The sequence below is a fragment of the Scyliorhinus canicula genome, chromosome 4 (genome assembly GCF_902713615.1).
Source record: "Scyliorhinus canicula chromosome 4, sScyCan1.1, whole genome shotgun sequence".
NCBI lineage: Eukaryota > Metazoa > Chordata > Chondrichthyes > Carcharhiniformes > Scyliorhinidae > Scyliorhinus > Scyliorhinus canicula.
The window spans coordinates 234,759,350-234,782,432 of record NC_052149.1 but is presented as its reverse complement, the minus strand read 5'-3'; the positions used below and the strand labels follow the sequence as shown (position 1 = coordinate 234,782,432).

At 44.1% G+C, this 23,083-nt stretch overlaps 2 protein-coding genes across 2 annotated transcripts in view; both read right to left on the bottom strand.

The window, feature by feature from the left end:
- LOC119964288 (protocadherin Fat 4-like) overlaps positions 1 to 23,083 on the bottom strand; it is a 93,003-nt gene that overhangs the window by 23,594 nt on the left and 46,326 nt on the right. Inside the window, exons 6-8 of the mRNA XM_038793564.1 lie at positions 17,347 to 17,408; positions 16,682 to 16,788; positions 1,736 to 3,595 (exon numbers count right to left, since the gene is read on the bottom strand). Of these exons, the coding sequence (XP_038649492.1) occupies positions 1,736 to 3,595; positions 16,682 to 16,788; positions 17,347 to 17,408 (2,029 nt within the window). The remainder of the gene's footprint in view (positions 1 to 1,735; positions 3,596 to 16,681; positions 16,789 to 17,346; positions 17,409 to 23,083) is intronic.
- LOC119965486 (protocadherin-10-like) lies at positions 886 to 4,090 on the bottom strand. Its single transcript, XM_038796306.1, has one exon. The coding sequence runs from the start codon at positions 3,684 to 3,686 to the stop codon at positions 1,299 to 1,301; it is 2,388 nt and encodes a 795-aa protein (XP_038652234.1). The 5' UTR covers positions 3,687 to 4,090; the 3' UTR covers positions 886 to 1,298.

Genomic DNA, 23,083 nt, shown 5'->3' with positions numbered 1-23,083 from the left:
TAACGTCATATTCGCGCACTGTTATTTCTATTTGTAGCTCGCTTATCACGCATTGAGAATTTATATTCGTGCATTCCAGGTTGGCCTTCTGTATGCAGTACCCTCTATTCGACAGCTTTTTCCTAATATTGAACAACGTAATTATGCACCTCATTTCTTTAAGCAAATAAAGTGTTCATAAATATATAAAACGCGTTCTGTATTTATTCTGTGGCCGCTGTTATATTTTGATAAGACTTCAATATGTTTAGTAATGTGTGTCCTTTCAAGAAAGATAAGTTATAAACATGCTTCGCTTGCACTCATATGACCCAAATCTTCTCAAATGCGGTTGGCTCTTACACCCACGCCTGATGGTATCTCCCGACGCACTGCGGTTGCAGTAAATAGAATCTTTGAGTTGTAATCCCACTTTCCACGCAGCTTCCGTGTTACATTACAAACACGGGGCATTCACCACCGGTACATATTGTGACAACAGAGACAAGGGAACGCACATGGGAACACGTGTAATAAGGACTTCGATATATATTACGTTCCCTACCTGTCCGCTGAGTCAATGTCTACATGTAACAGACTTATAGGACCACCTTCATCGCATGGACTGAAGTGGGTTGAGAGTAAGGCTAATCCTGACTCCCCCAAGAGCCTTTAGAAATCAATTTTATCGTCACCTGACTGGTGAGGTTCAAATGCCCACAATGCACTAAAAGAAAACACAGACAGCTACTGAAAAAGAGGAAATGTATTAGTGTGACTGGGAAGCTTACACTTCCACTAGAATTAGAAATATCAGTTCACTGTTTCCGAATTTACTCACAAATTTACAATAACCGATGTCAAATTTCTCTCGGCAGATTTTAAAGAAGTTCAGTGATTCTGGAATGTTTCTATATTTTTATTATATCAAGGTCAATCTTTGCACGACAAAACATAATCAAAGCCAATGTAGTTAAGTAACACTGAAAGCAAAATGTGCAGCAGAACTGTTTACGTTATGATGCTTAAGAAACCCTTATCAGGTCTTTCTCTAGTTCAGTAAAATGAAACATTTAAAATGCTCAGGATTTATCCAGAGATAAATGCCATACCACAGATGCTGCGATTGGTAGCTTCTAAACAGAATAACAAGAACAAAGTAGTGCTTATGGGACTGCGTTTCTTATATATGTGCCCTTCCTGACTAATCCGTAATTTGTGACATCCATTCATATATCGACACATGGAACTCTCTTCATATGCTGTGCGTATGGATTGATGACTCGAAAATCAATAACAGTAAACACTGACAAATCAAATTATTTCCCTCTGTCAACTACGTTGATTTCGTCGAGAGGCAAGGTCGGATGGCACGATTTTAAGAACAAAAAATCACTCTGAGCGGATTCAGGAGAGAGACAGACGGTGTAGTTATACGAATCACGGATAGGTGCAGGAGTTTCGGGGTAACTTAAATTTGCTTTTGGGACAGATCTACCATGAAAGGCATCAGTCGAATTCCTTTGCCTGGAGCAACAAGTCCCAAAAGTGTATCCGTAAACATTTCTGTCTTGCTTGCACTTCAGGGCGATCAGAAAACATATTATTAATAAAAATATTGAGGAAGTTAACCCGAAACATAAAATTAGTAAGAGATTCGTATCAGAAAATAATCCAGGATTTCGAGGCGTATTTTTTCTCTCAGAGAAATTTTCGGTAACATTGGGCAGGACTGAAATTACAATTGTGACCGTACTGGAGAGGCTGGGCTGCCCCTTGTCCTTCACCAAAATGAGAACATTCTGTATTGGGACATCATGGTCCCTGAATCTTCTAGTTGTTCGTATTTCTCCAGACGTAATTCCGACACTAAACATATTGCGGTCGGTAGCTTCTACGAGCTGATAGGAAAGCCGTGCGTTCTGTCCGGAATCTGCGTCTGTAGCAATTACTTTGGTAACCAAGTATCCAGGATATGCTGACATGGGCACAACCTCCATCGCCGTTGAACTATTGTACTTTGAAGGCGCAATAATAACTGGAGCATTGTCATTTTGGTCCAATATAACAATATTGACAATGGCAGTGCTGCTCAATGGAGGAGTCCCGGCATCCTGAGCTTGGATTTTGATCTGAATTTCTTTCCGTATTTCATAGTCAAAGGAGCGCAGCGCGTAAATGTGCCCTGTTTCCGAGTTAACAGTCACGTCACCAGACCGGGAAACATCTTCCCTTCGATACTCCAAGAGAAAATATGATAGCTTACTATTTTTGTCCAAATCAGGGTCGAAAGCAGTAACAGCAAATATCGATGTACCGGGAATATTGTTTTCCATCAGGAATACATTATATGACGCTTGTGTAAAACGTGGCACATTGTCATTTATATCAGAAATCGAAACGAGGATGGTTCTTTTTGTTGAAAGACGGGGTGACCCTGCATCCCAGGCCGAAATACAGATGTTGTAATACGGAGTCATTTCACGATCCAGTTTATCGCTGATTACCAACTTATATTGGTTATTAAAAGACTTTTGAAGTTTGAATGGGATATTTGGGGGCAGCTGACATTGTACTTGTCCGTTTGCACCGGAATCTTGATCAATGACGCTTATTATAGCGACTACCGACCCGAATGCAGCATCTTCCCGTACTTTACGTGACAGCGAGCTAATTTTTAGCTCCGGTGGGTTATCATTAACATCAATTAATTCAACAAGAATCTCCGCGCGAGCAGTTAATATCGGTGTACCATTGTCCACAGCTTCTACCTCAAGTTCATAGATACGTTTTTCTTCATAATCTAATGATCCTTGAACTCTGATCTGTCCTGATATCGGGTCCAATCTGAAAAGCTCTTGAACCCTTTGATTGGCGTCGCTCCGTAAAATATATTTTACCTCGCCATTTGCTCCTTCATCTAAATCAGTAGCGTTTATTGTTAGCACCAAGTGACCTACAGGTGCGTTCTCCATTATGTTAACACTGTATATCTTGTGATCGAATACGGGTGTGTTATCATTAAAGTCCAGAACAGTAATTATTATTTCGGCATTGCCAGATCTGTGAGGAATCCCACCGTCAAAGGCTGTCAGTGTCACGTGAATAGTCGAATGTTTCTCGCGGTCCAAGGGAGTTTCTAACACCAATTCTGCAATTTTACTCCCATCGCTTCTGGTGTGAGTCTTCAGTCCAAAGTGCTTGTTTGTGCTGATTTTATAAATATTCACACAGTTTGAGCCGACGTCTGGATCGTGAGCGCTGTCGAGACGGAAGAAAGCGCCGACTGCAGTTACCTCAGAGACTTGTAAATAATATCTGTTTTTGGCAAAACTAGGCGAGTTATCATTTACATCCAATATCTCCACGTTAACGCGATGCATTTCCAAAGGATTTTCTAACGCGACATCAAGAGAAACGGAACAGGTCGAGCTTTGTCCACAGAGAAATTCCCTGTCGATTCTCTGGTTCACAAATAGAATGCCATTCCCCATGTTCACCTTCAATAACTGCATACCGTCATCATAGACCAGCTTAAATTTGCGACCTGTCATCTCTCGAATGCTTAGGCCTAAATCCTCGGCGATATTCCCAACAAACGCACCGTGTTCCAGTTCTTCGGGGATTGAGTAATGAATTTGTCCTGAAACTAGTTCCCCACAAATCAACAATATAAAATGTAACCGGCGGCTGAGGGGAGTCGCCATTGTCCCGGGATGGATGCGGTTGCAAATATACCAGAATCTCTCCTATTTTCAGGCTTGCGATAAAATCAAATGCGTCTCCTGGTGGAGGAATATATCGATATTAATCTGAGAAAATAAAATCTCGGAGTGTGCGGTCCCCTAATCTTGACTCGATGCTATAAATGCGGCACCGTCTGTCCTTTCCTTTGCTCTGTTCTGCGTTTTGTACAAAAGGACGGGGAGGTCGATCTCTTGCAGTGTTTGGTTTTCTTATTGGTAGACAGCGACACAAAGAGTCCTTGCCCATAACTGCACCAAGCATTTCTTAAAGCTGAGCACCCTTCTTGGGCTTACATTTGCAAGGCATGGGCATTTAATAGTGCGCAATGTAAATTGAACCTTGTGCCAGCAAATATACCCATGCATTGTTTGACAGATTCATTTGCCAATAATTTTTCAAACATTTTTGGGAATTGCAATTTGCCATTCACAGTTAATAATGTTGTAATTTTAAAAATTATATAATTTTCACGAAGGTGATCGGATGAGAATGATACTTTCAGTTGCGTAATTCTTATTACAAGGAACATGCTCGTTCATTATTTTTGAAAACAAATAAGTCAATTACAAGGTCCAAGAATAGAAGTCAACGAATTCAAAATTAATGAACATCTTTCCATGATGGCTGTGTGGTGGTTGTTTCTAAGTACACCTCAGCTTCCACGATTGGGCTATTCCAATACCGCGCGAATTGTAGACGACCAAGAAAACACATTGCTGCTTGTGCAGTGAAATATTTAAATCATAGTTCCATCATTCTCCTCGATCTCATAAGGACAAGATACACACGGAAGCAGCACAACATCAGTATACAGTACGATGGCGTTAGCTTGGAAACATTTTTGAAAGATGTAAATACAAAAGGGTTGCCGTGGTGGGTGACTGTCTTCAGCCCTACATTGACTGGGACTCACTGGAGGCTTGGATGGGGCAGAATGTGTAAGGAACATCCAGGAGGTGTTCTTGGAGTAATAAGTAAATAGTCCAAGTAGGGAAGGGGCACATTCGCCCTGGAATTGGGGACAAAACCCGGCCAGGTGATCGAAGTTTGAGTCGGGGAGATTTCCGGGAAGAGTGAGCATAATTCCTTAAATTTAACGGTACTCGTGAATAAGGAGAAGAGTAGTCCTTGTGTGAATGTGTTAATTTGGGGGAAGGCTAATTCCAACAATATTAGTCAGGAACCGATCAATTTAGATTGCGGGTAGCTTTTTGAGGGGAAATCAGCATCTGACATGTGAGAGTCTTTCAAACGTCAGTCGATTAGAATGTAGGACCACCATGTTCCTCTGAAGTTGAAGCATAAGTATGGCAAGTTTCAGGAAGCTTGGATAACGAGGGATATTGTGAGCCTCGTTAAGAAGAAAAAGGACGCATTTGTAAGATCTAAAAGTCTGAAAACAGACGAAGCCTTTGAAGAATATAAATAACGTAGGAAATAACTTAAACAATGTGTTAAAATAATAAAAATCTTTATTGTCACAAGTAGGCTTACATTAACACAGCAATGAAGTTACTGTGAAAAGCTCCTAATCGCCAAATTCTGGCACCTCAGGGGACATGGAAGTTTTTGGCAAACAAAATTAAGGAGAAGCACAAGGAATGTTATATTCATATAAAGTGTAAGAGGGTAGCCAGGGGAAAACGTTGCCCGACTCATAGACTGAAAATGAAAATGAAAATAAAAATCGCTAATTGTCACGAGTCGGCTTCAATGAAGTTGAAAAGCCCCGAGTCACCACATTCTGGCGCCTGTTCGGGGAGACTGGTACGGGAATTGAACCGTGCTGCTGGCCTGCCTTGGTCTGCTTTAAAGGCCAGCGATTTAGCCCAGTATGCTAAACCAGCCCCTTGAGGAGTGAATCTATGTATGAAGCTAGAGGAAATGGGCGAGGTACTGAATGAGTACTTTGCATCAGTATTCACCAAAGAGAATAACATGGTGGATGATGAGTCCAGGGGACAGTGTGTATATACTCAGGGTCATGTCGATACCAAAAGTGAGGAGATGCTGGGCGTCTTAAATAAAGTAAGGTAGTAAGGCCCCAGGCCTTATCTGATCTATCGCAGGGTACAAAGGGAGGGAAGGGAGGAAATTTCTATGGCCTTGTCAGAAATGTTTGTATCCTCATCGGCTGCAGGTGAGATCATAGAATCATAGAATTTACATTCCAGAAGTATACCATTCGGCCCATCGACTCTGCATCGGGTCGACGAAAGAGTACCCCTCTTAAGCCCAGACCTTTACCCTATCCCCATAAACCAGTAGACCCACCGAATCAAAGGGCAATTTAGCATGGCCAATCCACCTAACCTGCACATCATTGGACTGTGGGAGGAAACAGGGGCACCTGAAGGAAACACACACAGATGCGGGGAGTACGCGCAGACTCTGCACAGACAGTAACCCAAGCCAGGAATCGAACCTGGGGCCCTGGAGCTGTGAAGCAACCAAGCTAACCATTGTGCTACCGTTCTGCCCGATCTGAGAACCGAGAGGACCGGAGAATAGCCACTGCTGTTCCATTGCTTAAGAAGGGTAGGGGGAATAAATCACGAAACTATCGGCTGGTGAGCTTATGTCAGTGGTAGGGGAATTATTAGAAAAGATCCTTAGTGATAGAATTTACTCACGTTTGGAAACAAATAGACCGATTAGCGACAGGCCACCTGGTTTTCTAAAAGGGAGGTCATGCGCCACTACAATTAATGAATTTTTTGAGGAAGTGAAGAAGTTGACTGATGAAAGAAGGACAGTGGATGTTATCTATCTGGCCTTCCGGAATGCCTTTGACATGCTCCCTCATGGCACACTGGGACAAAAGGTGAAATCATACAGGATCAGAGGTGAGGTGGCATAGTGGACGACACAATGATAGCTGGGGTTGTGGGTAATGAAGAGGATTGTGAGAGGATACAGCACAATATAGATAGGTTGGAGACTTGGGCAGAGAAATGGAAGATGGAGGTTAAACCAGAAAAATATGATGTAATGAATTTTGAAAGGTCTGGGGATTATACTTGGAACGGGAGAACCCTTCGGAGTTTTGACAGGCAGCGAGATCTGGGCGTCCAGGTCTACAGACCATTGCAAGTAGAAACGTAGGTTGAGAAGGTGATCAATAAGCAATATGGCATTATGTCGTCATCGGTCAGGGCATTGAGTGTAAGAATTGGCAAGTTCTGCTGCAGCTCTGCAGAATCTACCGTCGGCCATATTTGGAAAATTGCTTACAATTCTGGACGCCACATTACCAGAAGGATGAGGATGCTTTGAAGGGCGCAGAGAAAATGTTTACCGGATGGTGCCTGGTCTGGAGGGCGTTAACTATGTGGACAGGTTGGGAAACTCGGATTGTTTTCACTAGAACGCCGTGGGTTCAGGCGACCTGAGAGAGGTTCTTGAAATTATGAGTGGCATGGACAAAGTGGTCAGTCAGCACTTTTGCAGGGTGGGAAAGTCAGGATATTGGTTTAAGGTGCGAAGGGGAAACTTTAGAGGACAAGTGCGAGGTACTTTATTGAGCACAGAGGGTGTTGAGTGCCTGAAACACCCTGCTGGGAGATACCAGGGGAGATATGGTGGAAGCAGATAACATTGTGGCGTTTTGGAGGTATTTGAGAATACATGATTAGGATGGGAATTGAAGGGATACGGACTGCAGAAGGTTTTACTTCAGACTGGCATCATGACCGGCGCACGCATGGAGGGCCAAATGTCCTGTTCCTGTGCTGTATTGTTATTTGATCTTTGTTATCGTTGTATTACGAGATTCAGTTGTAATTCACTGCAGGCAGAATTAACGATGACCATGTTGACCTGCCATTGAAAATTCCAACATTTATACTAGGGAAATATGCTGCTGCGGTAGAGTTCTCCAAAGGGTACGAAAATGCCCTGGGCCCCGAGGTCACATATGAGGGCGCTGTAGCTCAGGATTACATTTGCCTCCAAGCATGTCAGGCAATTAAAGCAACCGAAGATACATGACCATGAGGGGCTGGTTTAGGTCACAAGGCTAAATCGCTGGCATATAAAGCAGACCAAGCAGGCCAGCAGCACGGTTTGATTCCCGTACCAGACTCCCCGGACAGGCGCCGGAATGTGGCGACTAGGGGGTTTTCACAGTAACTTCATTGAAGCCTACTCGTGACAATAAGCGATTTTCATTTCATGAACAGGAGCGAATTGACTGTGCTATCCCTTCTTTTATTAATTTCTAACTTCTGACAAGGAGCCCACGAAACGTATATCCTTCCTATTCTGTGAATGTAGTATTAACGCGGTAGGCATGCGAGGTTAAACTATAAATTGGTACAAGGAAAGCGCAGGGAAAGATGCACTGTGAATTCTGTGACACGAAATCCGACTTGGCTGCACGATATTAGCTGACTTAATTCGATATAGAAAACACTTCGCCCCCTTCTCACCTTCATGCCTCTCCATCATTAGTTCGGTTACGGCACACAAACTGTACATTCAGCAAAAGTTTTTTAAAAACATTTCCCTCAGGCCTGTACAATTCAGCACTCTTCTGAGAGGTTTCGTTTTTCGGTTATGCAGAGATGATTATGGAGCCAGAAATTTAATAGCGTCTTTTCTTCAGTCTCTAATTCGTATGTTCGAAACGGGGTTCTCTCCATCATTTAATACATGCTAGGATAAGGTAGATTCTGGATCGATTTTGGAATAAGGGGACATGGGGAGTTCGCTGTAAAATGGAGTTGAAGCCCAATATCAGCGATGATCGTATTGAATGGCGGAGCAGGCTGGGTGAGCAGGACAGTTTCTGCTTCGTTCTCATGTCATGGTGCTGCTAAAACTCTCCGCACTTTATCTGCCTCTCCTGCTTCAAAAACTCAATGAAATTCGCTAATTGTACTAAACCTTTCACCGCTCATCCTGATTATAATTATTCTGTCACCGCTTCCATTTTTTCAGATGTAATTAGAACATAGAACATAGAACAGTACAGCACAGAACAGGCCCTTCGGCACTCAATGCTGTGCCGAGCCATGATCACCCTACTCAAACCCACGTATCCACCCTATACCCGTAACGCAACAACCTCCCCCTTAACCCTACTTTTATTAGGACACTACGGGCAATTTAGCATGGCCAATCCACCTAACCCGCACATCTTTGGACTGTGGGAGGAAACCGGAGCACCCGGAGGAAACCCACGCACACAGGGGGAGGACGTGCAGACTCCACACAGACAGTGACCCAGCCGGGAATCGAACCTGGGACCCTGGAGCTGTGAAGCATTTATGCTAACCACCATGCTACCCTGCTGCCCCTAATGCAGCCAGAAGCACTGGAAGATATTCACCTGCTTTAAAAGTGATTTATACGTGTATGAAATTCCTTATTGAGGTATACCAAAATACGAGGGACACAAATACGATGGATAGGAATGAATTGTTCCCCTTGGCGGAAGGGTCAACAACCAATGGGTAGGAGGTTTAAAGGAGATGTGAGGGAAAACATTTTCATCCATTCGGTGGTGGGAATCTGGAACTCCCTGCCTGAAATAATAGTAGAAGTGGGAACCCTCACAACATTTAATAAGTATTTGGATGAGCACTTGAAATGCCAGAGGATACAAGGCACCGGGCAAGTGCTGAATCGCGGGACGAGAGTAGATAGGTGCTTGATGGCCGACACGAACTCGATGGGCCAACTGACTTCTTTCGTGCTGTAAAAACTGTATGATTCAATGATCCTACAAATGATGTACTTCCCCTGAACGATAGAATGGGTAAAGCAAAGAAGGAGGCGTTTGACCCCCAAATGTCTCTGCAGGTTCTCTAAATTACACAGCCTCGCAATTTCCGCATATATTTGCAATTTGCTTTCCCCTCTTAATAATGTTTTACACATCATTTTTAAACAATACAATTTTCCGTTCTACACTCCAAGAAAGTGAATTTAATATCATAAACACTCGCTGGTTTGAAATTTTTTTTTCCAATTCATTTAATAAAGCCCGAGTCATGAAGGAGTTGAACCTTCACCAAGAGCAGAGAGAGGGAAGCTACAAACAATGCGACGAAAATAAGCGGGTTGTGGGATGGGGTGTGCGGTTGGGGGGGGGGGGGGGGGCGCTAGGATGATGGTTTGGGAGGGATAACGTAGCTGATGTTGAGGCTGGTTGCTGCGAGGGGACAGTATCGTGAGACTGTTTTGTTTACCTGTTGGGGAAACACTTGCCGATGCATTGATTTATTCTAAAGAATTCTGAGACAAAAGAGTCCATCGAAAAGCTGAAATGCTGTTAAAAATGATGCCTTACCTCCACAGGCAAGGATTTTTTGATAGGAATAGCCTCCTATTGCGCATTTGGGATCAGGCCAAACCATCACTGAGCACCATTGAGCAGAGATAATGCCGTCATGCTCATCTGAGACCAGATGAAACTGCACTTTATATATCGTCAAAGCAAATTACTGCAGGTGCTGAAACCCGAAACAAAAACGAACACAATTGACAATCTCAGCATGTCTGACAGGATCTGTGGCGAGAAAAAGAAGTACCATTTTGAATCTGGATGATTCTACATCAAAGCTAGAGACAACTGGACATAGTCAAATTTGTATTGATGTGTGTATCTGTGAGCGTGTGGAGGGGGGTGGGGAGATGGTGGAGCGGTGGGACTGGTTAAAGGGCCAGCGATGGGTGGAGATTGACAAATACTCCATGGAAATAAATATAAAGCAAATGCAAATGGGTGTGATAAAGGCTAAGAAGAATATTAACGGAGGCACATAAAGAGTTTGGATCGTGTTAATGGCAGAACAAAGGTAAGGAGTGTATCAACAACAACTAGGAACAAGGAACGGATGGTCCAAGTCGGATGGACAGGGAAAAGCGAGAGCAATGGTGAAGGAAAAAGAGAACAATGGAAGGAATGAAAATAAATTGATAGAAATAAAAACGGGGTGAAGGCGGTGAAGCGAGCTAACAGTCTCAAGTTGTTGAACTCAATGTTATGTCTGGAAGGTTGTAATGTGCTTGTAACGTGGAAAGTTCCAGAACGCCAAGGAGGGACATGTGGAGATGAGAGCAGGACTGAGCTGAAATGGCAAGCGACAGAAAGGTCTGGGTCCTGCTTCTGGATTTACCAAAGTTGTTCTGCAAAGTGGTCACCCAGTCTGCGTTTAGTCTCTCCAATGTAGAGTTGACCGCATTGGCAGCCGCAAGTGCAAGAGACGAAATTGAAAGAGGTGCACGTGAAGCACTGCCTCACTTGAAAACAGTGCTTCGGCATTTGGATGGTGAGCAAGAAGGAGGTAAAGGTGCACGTGTTACAGTTTCTGCGGTTGCATGGGTAGGTGCCTTGGGAAGAGGGTGATGTGTTGGCAGTGATGGAGCGGTGGCTAGAGTATCCAGGATGAAATTGCACCTGTAAAATGCTGAAAAGTGGAGTGAGAGGAATACATATTTGATGGTGGCATTATGCAGGAATTGGCGTAACTGGCGGAGGATGATTCTTTACATACGGGGGCTGGTGGGGTGAAAAGTCAGGACAGTGTGGAAACTATCTTCGTTCAGGGTAGGAGGCGAAGGGCTGAGAGCAGAGGTGTTGGAGGTGGACTGAACACGGTTGAGAGCCCTGTCGACCACAGGGTTGCGAAACCACGATTGAGGAAAAGTGAAGACATGTCAGCAGCACCTCTCAGACCAGATGCTACAGAAGTGAAGGAACCCGAGTGATTATAAGCGATCGTGTCCAACTTTTTTTCAGCTCTGAAATGGAAAACAGGCACCAAAGGAAACTTTGTCTCGATCTCGACACATACGGCCTGACCTTCTGTGTTTTAGCAACCGTTTTTCTTTTCGCTTTCGATTACCAACATCCGCAGTATTTTGCTTTCAGGTCCCGTGCAAAATTAATCCAAAACTGAAAATAAAGCAACTGATCTTCTACGTATTGCGGTTTTGTGTGAAACCCCAGGCGCTGGCTTGTAATGGAAAGGGTTTTGTGGGATGCGGGGTTTTGGGAGAGGGGTTGGGCATGTCAATGGAATGCGTGGGAATTGAAAGCAGATCTGTTCTCGCCACAGACTATGTTTTCCATAGGCAGTCGAGTGGCAGGATCTAGTGACGTGAAGTGGCAGTGGGCAGGACGTTAAAATCCTGATAAACGGCTCTTTGGAGCATGTTTTAACTTTCACAAGAAACCCACTGATTCCACTGCATTTCAGAGGTTCACCAGCAATAAATCGGTGAGACGTCAGTGGCAGATTAGCTGTTGTGAACTGCAGCTTTTGAACCCAGGAAGGTTCTGAGACAATAAATGCGCAAGAGGGGGCAACTGGATGTACTGCGAAGTGACTGAAAACTCCGGAGGCAGAATACAAGAATAATATCTTTGCAGTATAATTCATGAAAACAGAGGTGCGGGATGCAGCCGATTTCCGAACTGACCGCAGCAATTACGGAAGGTCAACGTGCTCAGAATGTGACTTTTCGAGTCCGCAGAGGAGTGGGAGAAAGAGAGACATAGAAATGGAATTCCATGAATCGGGGCACTTACACCCAACACAACAGCTGGTTTACGAAGGTAAAGAGGGGATGTCGGCGACGTTAGCCAAGAGTGCCATGAATGGACGATAGTAGTCGTAGAAGGTTCGGCCACTCTGGGGTTTTGACGGAGTATACATTGCAGCTTCGAAAAATTATCGTCGAGGCAGATTGTTTCAAATCTCTCCGTAATGCTGCAGAATAACCTGATGACGCTGGGATATTTCCATCTCAGGGCTATTCCGGGTCTGCTCTGGAGACATATGTCGGGTTTCCCATTCAGTTGCCTCAGTTCCCATTCCAGCCTCAAGCTGGAAATGCATTCCGTCTAACGGAGGGCCAGCGCACACTTACATCTGCACAAAGATCGGGTCAGTCAGACAAAAGGGCAGGTCGATTCGGAGCCATCGCAAATTGCATAAATATGCAAGTGTAACCGATTGCATTCATGCTTCAGGAAAGGCCCTTACGCAGTCATCTTAACTAATTGGGCGGGTTTCTATTCGCTGCTGAACACCAAGTGAAAGAGTACGTCAAACGTGTGTGCAAGGCTCGCGGGAAATCTGTCCAGTTTCTTTCATCCTGAGACAATCCTAGCTGCCTCATTTTTCAGGCCACCCAAATGCCTCCGGGGATTGATAATGCCTGAAAATGTTCAAACTCAGATGGGAGAGCTCTTCACAGTAGCGCCCAGTTCCGAAAGAGCGGCAGAAGAATCCGACAAAATGTGCCTCGTAACTATATGGGCATTCATTGCACAAACCAGCGGCATGCTGATCATTAGGTTGTTCTTGCTGAACAGATCTGACTGCAGCCCCAGCGCACAACATTTAGGGTGTCATAGACCAATTAGATATGCCGAGTTCTGCAAAAAGATCTGACGAGGCAAGGCGACCAAACGCAAAGTAAACGGGGAATTATGTCCAATGGACATTGATACATTGTGACAGAAAGTCAGACGAATAACTGATCGTGACATGATTCTCCTCAGGCGACCAGAAACACTTGTTTAACCACCTCACTTTGCTCCGTCGTGCAACATCCTTAGTCTTTCTTTGAATCTCCTTACCAATTTAGCATGGCTAATCCACCTAACCCGCCCATCTTTGGACGATGGGAGGAAACCGGAGCACCCGGAGGAAACCCATGCAGACACGGGGAGAACGTACAGACTCCGCACAGACTGTGAACCAAGTCGGGAATCGAAACTGGGACCTGGAGCTCTGAAACAACTGTGCCAACCACTGTACTACCATGCTAGAATGCATTTCCAGGTTCTTAAAAAGACACCATAACACGGCTACTGTTCCAAATGTTAAATGCAGTATTGATGCGGAAATCGTGCATCTCTGAGATACAAATTGTTGCATGTGAAAAGGTTAGCTTAGGGAAAGATTAACTATGAATTAGTTAACTCCATAACTGGTCTGCGAGCACGGTATTAGCTGAATAATTCGATGTGGAAAGCATTTTGCCCACCGCACTGTCATTCAGCTCCAACATTATTTACCTCGTAAAACACAAACTGTTAATTCGTCGGACAATCAGCTCATGCAGCCTGAAATTTATAATATAATTGCCTTCAACAGCCTGATGGAGTGAACATGGTTCCCTCTACCGTTGAATACATTCCAGTAGAATCCATGGAATCCCCCAGTGCAGGAGGAACTGCACCGACCCTCCGAAAGAGCACTCCACCCATGCCAACTCCCCCGCCCGGAGCTCCACGATCTAAACTACATATCTTTGGACACTAAGGGGCAATGTAGCATGGCCAATCCACCTAACTTGCACAACTTTGAGCTTCCAACTTGAGAGAGACATATTCTTTGATCTATCAGTGAAGTTGGCAAAAGAAGTGGAGTTGAAGCCCAATATTAACCCTAATTGCATTGAATGGTGGAACGTGCTGGTCCAGCAGGTCTGTTCCTGCACTATCCATTGAGTAAGTGTGAAGAAATTCGGGTTATTTATCTTCATTACATGCGCTTTATAAGCAATTTATAATCACTGAACCACAACATGAATAAAGCACAGAAGGACGTCCTCTGCCCCTCGTGTCGCTGCGTCTTCTCTGATTCCCACTGCCCCCCAATTTCCACATATCTTTGCAATTTATTTTACTCTCTTAATTATGCTTTGCATTCCATTTTGAAAGGCAAAGTCAAATCGGTCCGCACTACACTCTACAATAATGAATTTCAGATATTAAACGCTCACTATTTTAAAATGAATTCCAAATATTTTAATAATGGCCGGTCCCTAAACCAACTGATGAAAAAAATTGAATTTTCAACAAGAGCAGGGAGAGAACGAAGCGACAAATAATCAGACAACAGCATGGTGGTAGTGGAATAGGGAGGTGGGTGGGAGAAGCTAAAATAACGTGGCGGACCTTCAGATTGGTTGCTGTGAGGTAGAAAAACTTGAGGCTGTTTGTTACCAGCTGGAAAAAAACATTTGCAGACACACTGATTGATTCTCAAAGATTCTGAAAAAAAAAGTGTTTAAGAAAAGCTAAAATAACGGTCAAAATACATCAGCGATTGTATTATTAGCGATTATATAGTTCCTGAGGCAACAATTGTTCATTAAATATAGCCCCGAAGTATGAATTTGGGGTCAGGCATTGGGGTCAGGCATTGCCGTCACTCCACAACAGTAAGCAGACGTCTTGGATAAACCTCCTGATGCTTTGCTAAGGCCAGAGAAAACTCTGATTTATGCACTGATTGTGACTATACAAGATATATTATTTGCTGATATCATCCTATCTTTTTCGCTTAGGTGCATTGGGTTCTTCATTTACTGTTAGATGCACTTATTTATGCTAATTATTTTTACATGTGCAATGTGAGCTTTGCTGTATAGTAAATCAGGATATATTTTCAGAACAACATATTAATACATAATCATCAAAAGAGGTGGAATGCAGTTTCAAACTTTACAGTCCAGCACCCTAACATATCTATAATTCTTAGATGGAGAACATTATGAATGGGAGAGGTTAACGCAGGAGAAATAATTATATTATAACTCACGCCAGATCCATATTTAATCCTGATTTGTATTTCTTTAAACTCTATACTCCAGATGGGTGGGCATTGTAAGATCAAATCTATCACTAGTTCAACTATCCAAGTTCCTAGAATAATTTAAAATTACTCCTGGTAGAGGAATAAGACTAAACTACCCTTAACCGCTTGGAGGATAAAGATAGTAGATCTGTCATAGACCCTTTCAACAATGGAACACTTCTCCCTATGTTTTTAGCCCAGACCCTCAATGATTCTTTGCACCTATGTGTGCAAGTGCTTGTCAATCACCTCTACTCAGAGGACAACAGTACAGATACTCCAATCCATGCATATATCCGTATCACTCATTCTTCTCAATATTCTCTGATGCCGTGAATTCCTTTCTAACGTTTGCAGCGCAGAATCCGACGGATTACTCCAGTTGTCGAAATAGAATTTTGGAAAGGTGTACAATAATGTTCTTGCTTTTATATTATTGATGAAACAGTGGACCTCGGAATCCTTATTAACCACCTGATGTTTTATTATGTCTTTCCCTAGTGCTGTCTGTCTCAACCGGAACTGCAAGTCTCGACTCCAAGTTTTACTTTCCAAGCGTTTCTGAGTGGTTACCGCCCTCCTGCCAAATTGGTACAAATCCTCCTCAGAAGCACGAACAAAGCACCTGCAAGACATTCCTTCCCTTCCTGATGAGGTGCAAGCCGTACATCAAGTATAGAACTGCTTCTCGCCTGCAATGTCAGAAGAATATGTCGCACTCCTTCCGACAATCGCATTGGGCTATATAGACCCCCGATTTCAATACTCACGAGGCATGTGGGGTCAAATACACATGAAAATCAGCAAGCCCCTTTGGCAAAATTAAAAGAAACACAAAGTGAAAGACCTGATCTAATCTACCTTCTATCTGCAAACGGGCATACGTATAATCTTCCCATGAATCATACCCCCAAGACAATTCTTCACCGCACGGGTTCTCCGCTATACTGTATTAGCCTGTCATAAACACGTTCACTAAGGTATTATTGATCTATTGCAACCCATATGTGGAGAGTCATACAAAAACCGCTGCGCACAAGTACAAATATGCTGTTGCAATCGCAGATCAAAACACATTTGAAAGAACTATGATTTGGTGACATTCAACCTAATGGAAAATTATTTAACATTAAGTGCACACTATCCAATTACACTTACAGAACTTCAAATTCGACATGATACGCTTGAACATTCGGGGTAGAAAGGGCCCTTGATCGTGCCCAATGACTTTGCCCCACTTCTGCTCACACGCTTTCCCTCCTGGAACCATAAGATATCTTGGGTTTTTTTCAATTGCGGAGATGAATACTACAGGCACTAAACGTAAACACTGTTTCCATCTCTACACATACCGCCTCGACTTCGGGTTTTCCCAACAGTTTCTCTTTTCGTTTCAGATTTCCAGCATCCGCAGTATTTTACTTTCGGAATCGTGCAAAATTGCTGAGGGAACAGACCGCTGTCATCAAAAAATGAAAAGAAAGGAAGCGAATTTCCATTTATTGCGGTTGTGTGCGAAAAGCCAATGAGTTGGCTTGGACGAGAAAATGATTTCGTTATGTGGTTGACGAGAGGAGAAGTGTAAAACGACAGTGGAATGCCTGAGAATTGAACCAGATATATTCCCCCCAATGACTATTTTTCTGAAGGCAGTCTAGTGGCGGTAATTTGTTGATTGCACTGAGTTTCAGAGATTCACCAGCAATAAATAGGCCAGACGTCAGTGTCACGTCAGTGGTGGATTTAGTTGGAAGACATGGTGAGCAGCAGTTTTTTCAAATCATGAAGGCTGAGAGAAGTTTTAAAAAATCAGGAGAGAAAAGTTGGAAGTACTGCCAACCGATTGAAAACTTCGAAGCAAGATTACTAAAATGATTTTTCTGTTGCTGTGTGACTCACGAAAGCAGAGTTCGGGGTGCCGGCGATTTCAGACAGAATCACAGAATCGCAGCGTGCAGAAGAGGCCCTTCGGCCCATCGGCTCTGTACCAACCCGTGGAAGCAGGCGGCCTACCAACCTCATCACATTAGCCAGCACTTGGTCCATGCCGTTGAATGTTAAGAGCTCATCCAAGTTCTTCTTAAATGAGAGTAAGAAGTATTACAACACCAGGTTAAAGTCGAAATGGTTTGTTTCAAACACTAGCTTTCGGAGCACTGCTCCTTCCTCAGGTGAATGAGCAGTTCTCCGAAAGCTAGTGTTTGAAACAAACCTGTTGGACTTTAACCTGGTGTTGTAAGACTTCTTACTGTGCTCACCTCAGTCCAACGCAAGCATCTCCGCATCTTGCTATAGGATGTGAGGGAACACGCCTCCATCACCCTCACAGGCATTACATTCCATTCCATCGCCACTCTCTGGGTGAAAAGAATTTTCCTCAAATCGTCCCTAAACCTCCTGTCCCTCACCTTGAAATTGTGTCACCTCGTGACAGGACATTTATCTAAGGGGAATAGCTGCTCGCTATACATGTTGTCCATGCCCCTCTTAATCTTGAACACCTTGAACAGGTCGCCCCTCAGTCTCAACTCCAAGGAAAACAGCCCAAACCAATCTAACCTCTCTTCATAAATTAAATGTTCCATCCCAGGCAACATCTATTCAGGTGTACAGTGAAGGTGCTGGTACATAGCGTGTTCAAGGATACTGACTTAGTGACACTGAAATAACGCAGATATATTTCCAAGTCAAGATAGCTGGTGGCTTGGAGGGGAATTTCCAAGATCTGTTGTTCTCACGTGTCTATTACCCATGTCCTTCTCGATGGTATTGGTCATGGATTTAGATGGTGCTGTGTATGGCGTCTTGAATACTTATAGAATCTTGTAGATGTCAATGACTGACACTGCTGTACGTCGATGGTGGAGGACTGATGTTTGTGACTAGGATGCCAGTCAAGCAACTCAGCAGTACTGCATTCATATATGCTTCATCCGATGTCTGTGTCTATTGTGTATTTGTGTATTCCCTATGTTTTTTTTCATGTATTGAATGATCTGTCCGGACTGTATGTAGAACAATACTTTTCATTGGACCACGGTGACATTGAAAGAAATCCAATTATTTAAGCTGCGTCTCTGCTGGTGTCACTATATCATGTGTGCAGTTAATTAGATTTGTTCATTACGCACTCAGAATTTACATACATGCAGTCTGGTTTTGCACTTCTGTTTCCCGACACGTCCCAGACATCACTATCACAATTCCTGGGCATGTCCTAGCCCACTGGCAGGACAGACCCAACGGAGGTTGCGGCACAGTGGCATACCATCGGGAGGGTGTTGTCCTGGGGTAACCCTCAACATCGATTCTCGACCGCATGAAATGTCGTTGCTTCAGGTCAAACAGAGCCAAGGAAACCTCCTGCCGATTACCCTGTTCTGTCCACCGCCAACTGATTAATCTGCACGCCTCCGTCTTGAGAACCACTTGAAGGAAGCACTGAGGGTGGCAAGGACACCGAATGTACTCCGGGTGGGGGACTTCAATGGCCATCACCAAGAGAGGCATAGTAGCACCCCCACTACTGATTGAGCTGGACATATCCTGAGGGGCAAAACTGTTATCTGGGTCTGAAACAGGCGTTGAGGGAATTTACAAGCGAGGAAAGATAATAGACCTCATTCTCACAAACCTGCCTGCCACAGAGCCATCTGTCCACGGAAGTGTCAGGATACGTGACCACTGTACAGCCCTAGCGGAGACGAAGCCACGTATTTTCTTTGAGGAAACATATATCACGTTGTGTGACATTATCTTCGTGCTAAATGGGTTAGACTATGAACAGGTCTAGCAAGTCAAAACTGGGCATCCATGAGCCTCTGTGGGAAATCAGCAGCAGCAGCACTGCACTTAGCCACAATCTATAACTTCAAGGCCAGGCATATCGCCCACTGTAGCATTACCACCAGGCCAGTCCCACGATCGTGATTGAATGAAGAGTGCCAACGGGCATGCCTGGACCAGAACCAGGCATACCAAACAATAACAAAGCGCTTTGACGAACAGTTATCAAAATCGAAATGTTAGCTCTTTCCTCTCCATACAGATGTTGCCAGACCGGCTGAGATTTTCCAGCATTTTCTCTTTCATACGAAACAGTGAGGTGTCAACCTGGTGAATCTACAGCACAGGGCTAATTGCATGCCAAATAACCAAAGCACCAAGTGATAGACAGAACGAAGCTATTCGACAAAGAAAGGATCTGATTGAAGATTTGCAGTCTTGCCACATCCAGTCCTGAATGATGGTTGACAATTACACAACTCATTTGAGGAAGAGGTTCCACAAATATCTCTACCCTCAATGATGGAAAAGCCCAGCAAATCTGTGCAAAAGATAAGGCTGAAGTGTTCACAACAATCTTCAGCCAGATGCCGAGTGGATGATCCATCTCGGGCTTCCCCAGAAACCAACAGCCCCGCGGATGCCTGTCTTCAGCCAATTCGATTCACCCCACTTGATATCGAGAAACGGCTGAAGGCACTGTATATTGCATAGGCTATGGGCCCTGACAACATCCCGGCAATAGTACGGAAAACTTGTGCTCCAGAACTAGAAGTGGCCCTGATCAAACTGTTCCAGTAATGCTATAACACTGTGTCTACCCGGTAATGTGGAAAGTGGCCCGTCATGTCCTGTATACAGATGGCAGGAAAAATCCAAACCGGCCTATTGGCGACCGATCAGTCTACTCTCAACCTTCAGTAAAGTCATGGAAGAGGTCATCAATAGTGCTCTCAAGTGGTAAATTATTTTCAGTAATTTACTCATTGATGGTTAATTAGGGTTCGTCAGGGTCACTCAGCTCCTCACGTCATTACAGCCTTGGTTCAAACATGGACAAAAGATCTGAATTTCACCCGTGAGGTGAGAGTGAATGCCCTTGAAGCCAATACTAAATTTGACCGAATATGTCATCGAGGAGTCCTAGCAAAGCTGGAGTCAATGGGAACTAGTGGGAACATTCTCCATTGGTTGGAGTCATACATAGTACAAAGGAAGGTGATTCCGTTTGCTGGAGGTCAGTGATCTCAGTTCTGGGGCTTCACTATAGGTGCTCCTTAGTGTAGTCTCCCAGCTCACTCATCTTCACCTGCTTCATGAATGACCTTCCTTCCAACATAAATTCAGATGTTTTCTGATGATTGTACAATATTCTACACCATTAGCGACTCCACAGACACTGAAACAGTCCACGTGCAAGTGTCGCAAGATCTGGTCAATATCCAGTCTTACGCTGACAAGTGTCAAATAACATAATAATTATGTAATAATAATAATTTATTGTCACAAGTAGACTTCAATAAAGTTACTGTGAAAAGCCCCTAGTCGCCACATTCTGGCGTCTCTTCAGGAGGCCGGTACGGGAAATGAACCCGCGCTGCTGGCATTACAAGCCAGCTCTTTAGCTCACTTAGCTAAACCAGCCCCTCATTAATGCCACACAGGTGCCAGGCAATGACCATCTCCAATAACAGAAAATCAAACAATGGCCCGTGACATTCAATGGCATTACCATTATCTCCCGCGAACAACATCCATTGACCAGAAGCTGAACTGGATCAGTCATATAAAGACGGTGGTTACAAGGGCAGGTCAGAGATCTGATGAAACATCCCCACTTGCCTGTATCAGAGCTGCTTCAACAAAACTAAAGAACTGCGACACCTCCAGGACAAATTACCCGCCTAATTGGCACCCGTTCCACAAACATCCACTCCCTCCACGACTGACGCCTGGTAACAGCAGCGTATACTGTCTGCAAAATGCAGTTCAGGAACTCATCAAGGTGCTTAGACAGAACATTTGAAACCCATGACCGCTCCCATCTGGAAGTCAAAGACAGCGAATTCACGGGAACACCCTGACTTTGAAGTTCCCTTCCAAGTCACTCACCATCCTAACTTGGAAATGTATCGCCGTTTCTTCACTGTCACTGGGTCAAAATCCTGGAAATCCCACCCTAATTGCTCAGTGCGTGAGCCCACACAACATGGATGCAGCTGTTTATGAAGACAGTTAACCACCACTTTCTCACGGGCAATTAGGGTTGGGCAACAAATGCTGGCCTTGGCGGCAATCCCAGATCCCGTAAACACGAATTAAAAACAAATCTCTTGTGATTTTCTAAACCTACTTAATCCTTTCAGTCAATTGTGAACTTTTAGTCTACATATAAATACTGAGTCAATAAGTATTTAAAATAATTTCTATTTCATGCTGTGACCGCTGTTGGATTTTGGAGAGAGTTCAATTGGTTTGGGATTATTGTTAATTTTTAGAAAGATAAGTTGATAACCATGCATCTCTTCCGCTAATTGTGACGCCAGTCTCATAAAATGCGGTAGACATTAATGACCCATTACCAACGCACACGCCCGAATCACGAAGTCTGCCTTATACAGTATCTATGGTTGTCATCTCACTTTCCATGCAGCTTCCTTGCTACATCACAAACACTGGACATTCGCCATCAGCACGCGTTTCGCCAACTCATACAAGATAACAACTATTCTAGTCATGTGCAATAAATACTTCTATATCTAGCACGTTCCCTCCCCGTCTGCTCGGTCAACATATTCATGCAAAACAGCCTTCTGGGAGCACCAGCATCGCATGGACTGCACATGAGTTGTGAGTAAGGCTCAACGGGAGTTCCCCAAGAGCGTTTAGAAATTAGTTTTTGGTCGTCTTTCAGTTGAAGTTCAAATTGCCTCATCAACTAAAATGAAACACTGGGAGTTACTGACATGGGGAAATGTATAGTTGTGTCTGCAAACTCTCACTTTGGGCGGGATTTTCTGCGAAGCCCGCGACGTTGTTTTGGGCGGGGGAAGCTGCTCGCACCCCAGCGGGATCTTCTGTGCCCGCAGCTGTCAAGGGGATTTTCTGTTAAATGCATCTCGAGTCGCTGGAAATCCGAGGACGCGGTTCGTCGTCCTTGGGAACGGCGGATTCCGCCGGCGTGAATAGCTGGTAGATTCCAGCCTCTGACTAGAATTAGAAACATGGAATATAATCTCTGCAGTGCAAAAGGGGGACATTCGGCCCATCGAGTCTGCACCCAACCTCTGAAAGAGCACCCTAACGTGGGCCCACTCCCCCACCTATCCCTGTAACCGCACCAAACATACACAGCTTTGGACTGTGGGAGGAAAAGCGGAGCACCCGGGGAAACCCACGCAGATAGTCATCCAAGGCCGGAATTGAACCCGGGTCCCTGGTCCCTGGCGCTGTACGGCGGCAGTGTTAACCACTTTGCCCACCTGTTGCTCCTTTGATGTCTTTGACTGTTTTCGAATTTACTCACAATTTTGTATAAGCAGCCATGCTAGTTCTCTCGGCAAAGTACAAAGAGGTTTGGTCTTTCAGGAATCTTTCTAAGATGAACACATTTATTGAAACAAAGTTAATCTTTGCACAGCACTCAACAGTCAAGCCATTGCAGCTAAGTGACACATATACGACTGAAAACAAAATGTTCAGTCGATCTATTTACGTCATGTTGTTTTAGGAGGGTCTCATCAGATTATGCTCTAGGTCACCTGATCATGAAACATATAAAATGCTCAGGTTTTCGCCAGAGATAAATCTCGTTGTAAAATGTCTGCGATTGGAAACGACCAATGTTAATTTAAAAAATAACAAAGTGGAATTCATGAGACGGCATCCGGATACATGCGCCCCTCCAAACTATTACGTAAGTTATGTCATCGACCAACATACCGATTCATGGAACTCTCGTTTTAATG

Coding starts and splice junctions, on each gene's coding strand:
- LOC119965486 (XM_038796306.1), bottom strand. CDS start 3,686: ATGGCGACTCCCCTCAGCCGCCGGTTACATTTTATATTGTTGATTTGT.